The 6164-nt window shown below is 30.6% G+C and overlaps 1 protein-coding gene across 1 annotated transcript; it reads left to right on the top strand.

The window, feature by feature from the left end:
• Positions 1-4810: 4810 nt before the first annotated feature.
• LOC107059285 (probable LRR receptor-like serine/threonine-protein kinase At3g47570) lies at positions 4811-5260 on the top strand. Its single transcript, XM_015305789.1, has one exon. The coding sequence runs from the start codon at positions 4811-4813 to the stop codon at positions 5258-5260; it is 450 nt and encodes a 149-aa protein (XP_015161275.1).
• The last annotated feature ends 904 nt before the right edge of the window (positions 5261-6164 follow it).

Raw genomic sequence — 6164 nt, 5'->3', positions numbered from 1 at the left:
TATTCTTTTGGAACTGACGTAACAAACTATGTGAGACAGAAAAGTTAGCAATACAACTCACAATTTGCTTCTTCATTGCTTTAGGGGATCAATCACAGAGATAGTGTAAGTAGGGATAGATGGCTTGTACAGTTGCTTTAATAAGAGCACCTCTACCCCTATATATAAGACAATAGTTTTTTTTCCTTGTTACATTCCAGTGATCTTGGCCACTAAAGTATGTCACCTTTTTTCTTCACAAGCAGTTTGTATATCCAAGATATATAAAAGGAAAGTTGATGTTGGTGAAGCCAATATAAAGCAATTCATTGTACTAAGTTCCTGCTATCTGTGGAATTTCAGGAAAGGACCGAACTACAAGGGTCCTTACCCTGCATTTCTACAAAAGGCTATTTCCACACCTTCTGGTCACATGTCATCAACTTTACTAGTTACGCCAATGGATTGATTTAATTCCTTAATTTCTATCAGCATATGTGTTTGGAGCCACCAAATAGCAAGATTTATTTATGTTCACTAGTTGACCAGAGATGTGTTCATAGTCCTTGAAGGCGTTTAGCATAAGAGCTAAAGAGTTGCTTATTACCTGAGAAAAAAGAACAGTATAAGTTAGTAAATGTGGCACTACTTTTCATCACACAATTCTAGAGAATATGAAAGCAAGACTATTTACAAAGAATTAAGCACACAATAAATAAATCAAGACTTGGTTGACTTGCCATGTTAAAGAACACATTTATGTATTATGCCTAAAAAAAGTGTGATTACGTGTTCGGATAAAAGTATTGAATTTATAATAAGATTTATGTATTGGTAAGATGTTGTATTGGTAAGTTGTTCTTTATTAAAATAACTAAACTAGAATAACCTTAATTTGTCTTTTTTTAGAAAGAGTAAATCTAAATGTAACATTGTAAAAAAAAAAGAGGAACACTATATATCTTAGTGAAGAGGAAGTTACGAGACTTATATTGGAAAAAGTATTTTTGAGAATTTTTAAAAAAAAATGAAGGACAAAATAGTAAGAGACCAGGTCAAATCAAGAGTGTTCATAACCCAAAAATTAATAAGTTCGGAATAATCAACTTATGACTTTTGATTGGTCTTAGTGGTTTATAAGTACTTGAATGTTTACTAATTAATATGTACGTAAGCTAAAAATATTGTTTATAAGTTAGTTTAACGAGCCTATAAGCTTAGTCAAATACCTTCCAAATATCTCACTTAATTTTGTACTTTTTATCTCTCAAGTGAGAAGCGATAATGATCAAGAAATCACAAGTGTATTTTTTATTTTTATTTTGTAAGATTCATACATAAATTATCAGGTGTTTGTGTTTTCTATCTAAATTATCACTAACTATCATTAACTCTTCTTTCTGTAATTCAGTAGAAGCATTTCAAAAGGGATAATGCATAAGTACCCCCCTAGCCTATGCTCGAAATCCCAGAGACACACCTAACCTTTACTAAGGTCCTATTACCCCCCCGAACTTAATTTATCTATAATATTCTACCCCTTTTCGGCCTACGTGGCACTATCCTTGAAAAAAATGTCAACATGCGTTGGGCCCACAAGATTGTGCCACGTAGGCAAAAAAGGGGTAGAATATTACATATAAAATAAGTTCTGGGGGGTAATAGGACCTTAGTAAAGGTTAGGTGTGTCTCTGGGATTTCGGGTATAGGCTGGGGGGGTACTTATGCATTTTCCCTTCTTTTAAAGGGAAAAGACCCAACTATGCCATTGAACTTTGAGAAAAAAAGGGCCAATTTTTTTAGTATACAAATTAAGAACCGTATTTACACCAAAATAGCAATACTTTTTTTTTCATTCATATAGCAATATTTTTTTTTAAAAGTAGAATTTAAATATAAAAAAAAAAGATTTCCAAATCAGCCAAGCTTATCACTATTTCCATAAATTTCTCCAATTATTTTACCTTCTTTATTTATTCAAATTTGTTATATATTATCTTTCAATAGAGGTTTCCTACCAAAACAAAACTCCCCTTCTCTGATAAGAACAACTATCGAAAAATGAATACCAATAATTTTTCAATTCTAATTCAACACAACGGACGATGGGACTCATCAGGTAATAGTATAAAATAGTTCGTATGATGTTTTATTACGTGGTTATATATGATTTATCACAAATATCTATTTTGCACTTTTTGATAGTTATTCGTTTGGTTTAGTTTGTCTATTTTGGTGAAATTGAATTCATCTAATTTGGTTTATGTTTTGGATCCTTGAAATTTTGGTTTAATTACAATAACTACATATGATTTGGTTGTAAACTGAAGTGTCAATTTTATATATATTAAAGTTTAGGTTTCATATGATTTGGTTTGAAAGTATGTTACATTATTGTCCGTATTATAGTTATTAAGTTGGTGTATATAATATAATAATTAGAAAAAAGGTTCATATGTTGATTGATGGTATCCTAATAAAATTTAAAATTGAAAATTTTGAATTGCTATGTGATCTAGTACATATGATGGTATATTTGTGCTACGAATTGACACCAAACTAATAGCCTGATGTATGTATCAATTTGAAAAATTGGATTGGTATGTGATCTGGTACATATGATGGTATATCTATTGCTATGAACTGACACCAAGCTAATAGCCTGATATATGTGTTGGTGTATTTTTTGGTCCAATTTATATTGGTGTATTAGACATATGTTGTTAATGAGTATTTTTGTTATTTGCCACCAAATTTTTTTAAATTTTGACTAACAAATATTTGTAATGTCGCAGGAAAGTATCTGAATTTAAAGATTGAAGGAGTGATATGATGTGGACACCAATTATCAAGACTTGATTAATACTACTGCTTCTCAATTAGGTGTAGACACGATCGTTTTTGAGTTGTAACTCAAATATGTTGTGACTGATCCGTTCCCACCATTGAAGATTCATAGTGTTGAAAAATACACCAAAAAATCAATTTTAGATACACCAAAGTGTTTTATGTATATTTGAGTATATATTGGTGAATAAGACTTTGTAATGAGTAAATTGAAATTTGTATATGAATTTTTGTGGTAATTATATTAATAATAGCACATATAAAAGGAGAAGAAAAAGTGCCACATGTCAGCACCACACTAAATCAGATTTTAAAAAAATTAAAATTAATTATATGTATATATTTATTAAAAGAAAAAAATAGATTTCAACATGATGAAATTCCTTATAGTCATGCAATTGTTGCTATCGGATACAATAACAAACATGGTGAAAACTATTGTTCAGCCTATTACAGTAATAAAGATTTTCAAAATATTTATGCAATATCTATTGATATATAGATTTCAACATGATGAAATTCCTTATAGTCATGCAATTGTTGCTATCGGATACAATAACAAACATGGTGAAAACTATTGTTCAGCCTATTACAGTAATAAAGATTTTCAAAATATTTATGCAATATCTATTGATATATAGTAGTATATTTAAAAGGTATAAAATAGTAATAATTATTGGTATAAAATAGTATATTTATATATAGTAGTAAAATAATTATTGGTAAAATGATGGTTATATAATTGGTATGTATGTATGTTTATATATTACATGGTTGCATATTTGGTGAAACTACGATGCAGTTATAATTGTGAAAATAATATGCATACTTGATGAAACCTACATGTTTTTTACCTAGATGAAAATATGATAAAAATGTGAGAGAATGCTTTCATTAATAATATGATTTGATTGAAATAAAAAATTAAGAGAGAGAAAATCAATATATAGAAAAACAAAGTAACGTAAAAGAGTAAACCTGTGGTTGAAAAAGTCAAAAAAAGTAAACAATAATTATCAATCCCATAAAATTAGCACATAACCTCCCCTAAAAAAGGTAATAGATACGGATACCAATATATTTTACAAATAAAATTAAATATTTTGTTATGTTTGTAATTAAAAACTTAGTTTTGTAAATAAAAAAGAGTATATGTATATTGTTAACTAAAGTCTTAAATAGTATATTCTTGTAATTTTCCCAGGAAAAAAATTCATAATCTATTCCATCCGTTTAGAAAATTAGTTTATCTATGTCATTTTCATTTGAGAAAATGTTCATCCATATCATTGTTAGTTAATTAAAATAGTTTTAATTTTGCTTAGTTATACAACGTTTACTAGCTAGCTATTCATGTCTGAAATTAATACACAATTTGTTTTACAATTTAAAAATCAACATAACTAATACTTGTATAAGTTATGAGGAAATTTGTACATAATATTATCTCAAATGGACTGTCAATGCAATTATAGAAAATATAATAACAAAAGGATAATGACAATTGAGAAAAAGGTAATTAAGAAATGATGCATAAATCAGAGGTCAAAAATATGATAAAGAATAATAATAATAATGAGATATAAAAATCAACGTAACTAATACTTGTATAAGTTATGAGGAAATTTGTACATAATGTTATCTCAAATGGACTGTCAATGCAATTATAGAAAATATAATAACAAAAGGATAATGACAATTGAGAAAAAGGTAATTAAGAAATGATGCATAAGTCAGAGGTCAAAAATATGATAAAGAATAATAATAATAATAATACAAATAATTAAGCACACAATAAATAAATCAAAACTTGGTTTACTTGCCATGTCTTAATTGGCTGATTAGAGGAATTTGTTGCCACCATATTTGACAATTTTGATTAAGATGTGAAAGACTTGATTGAATGGAAAAATCTCCTAAAAAGAGATCTTATTGCTATTCAAAGTCTCAAAACCACAGGTTACTAGTACTAATATTTGCACTAATGGAGAAAGCCTTCACTATTTTATTCTTAACAATACTCTTGTTGCCTCACTATGTTATGGCCCAAACCAACATTAACACTGATCAATTAGCTCTTCTCTCTTTTAAATCCCAAATTAGTTCCGACCCCTTTCACTTCTTGAATGAAAGTTGGTCTCCTGCTATTTCTGTTTGCCGTTGGGTTGGAGTCATTTGTGGTTCTCGTCACCCGCGAGAGAAGACGTTGAAGCTTTCCAACTTGGCTCTTACAGGCAGAATTCCCCGTGATTTTGGAACCCTCACATTTCTTATTTCTCTTGACTTGGGAAGCAACCATTTCCATGGAAATTTGCCTCAAGAAATGGCACATTTGCGTCGGCTAAAGTTTCTTGATTTAAGTTTAAACAGCTTCAGAGGGGAAATTCCTTCTTGGTTTGGGTTTTTACACCAACTTCAAGTTGTAAAGGAGTAACAGTTATACTGGTTCCATTCCTCCGTCACTCTCGAACGCCTCAAGGTTGGAGACTTTACAAATACCTGCCAATTTACTTCAAGGAAACATCCCCGAAGAGATTGGCAATCTCCACAACCTGAATTGATTATCCATAGAAAATAATCAGCTTACGGGTTCTATACCATTCACAATATTCAATATTTCTAGAATTGAAGTCATTTCATTTTCATATAATAGCCTATCAGGAGATCTTCCCAATGGTTTATGCAGTGATCTCCCAATACTCAAAGAGCTTGATCTATCAATAAACAAGCTTCATGGGTCATATGCCTACAAGCTTGTCAAATTGTTCAAATTAGCAAAAACAAAGAGACGTACCGGGTACAATATAACCAAATGTTGCTAAGGTTTTTGTGTATAAATAAATCACTCTCATCTTCACGGAGCAGTTTTGAAAAACCAAAGTCACTTAGGTGGGTAACCATATCCTCATCCAACAAGACGTTACTAGGCTTTAGATCACAATGAATCACAGGTAAAGAGCACCCATGATGGAAATATTCCAACGCACATGTAACATCTATGATAATGCTTAGTCTCTGGCTGATATCTAGGAAGTAGTTGTGTGAATACAAATACTTTTCAAGACTTCCATTAAGCATATACTCAAGCACTAAAGCCTTAAAATCAAGGTTGGAGCAACTAGTGATGACTTTCACGAGATTCCTATGGCGAAGGCTGCGCAAAACTTCACATTCTGTATCAGAACTCTTGAATGTCGCTTCCAGTTGCAGATTGAACACTTTAGCTGCAATGGCAGTCCCACTTCAGAGAACCCCTTTGTAAACAGAGCCAAAACTTCCAGAACCAATCAGATTACTGATTCACTTAGCGAGAGTACTAATCTGATTGGTTCTGGAAG

The sequence above is a fragment of the Solanum tuberosum genome, unplaced genomic scaffold, assembly GCF_000226075.1.
Source record: "Solanum tuberosum cultivar DM 1-3 516 R44 unplaced genomic scaffold, SolTub_3.0 scf01088, whole genome shotgun sequence".
Taxonomy (NCBI): Eukaryota; Viridiplantae; Streptophyta; class Magnoliopsida; order Solanales; family Solanaceae; genus Solanum; species Solanum tuberosum.
This window is presented reverse-complemented; position numbering and strand designations above follow the sequence as displayed.

Bases quoted from the DNA above. Each gene is read 5' to 3' on its own strand.
- LOC107059285 (XM_015305789.1), top strand. From the start codon at position 4,811: ATGGAGAAAGCCTTCACTATTTTATTCTTAACAATACTCTTGTTGCCT.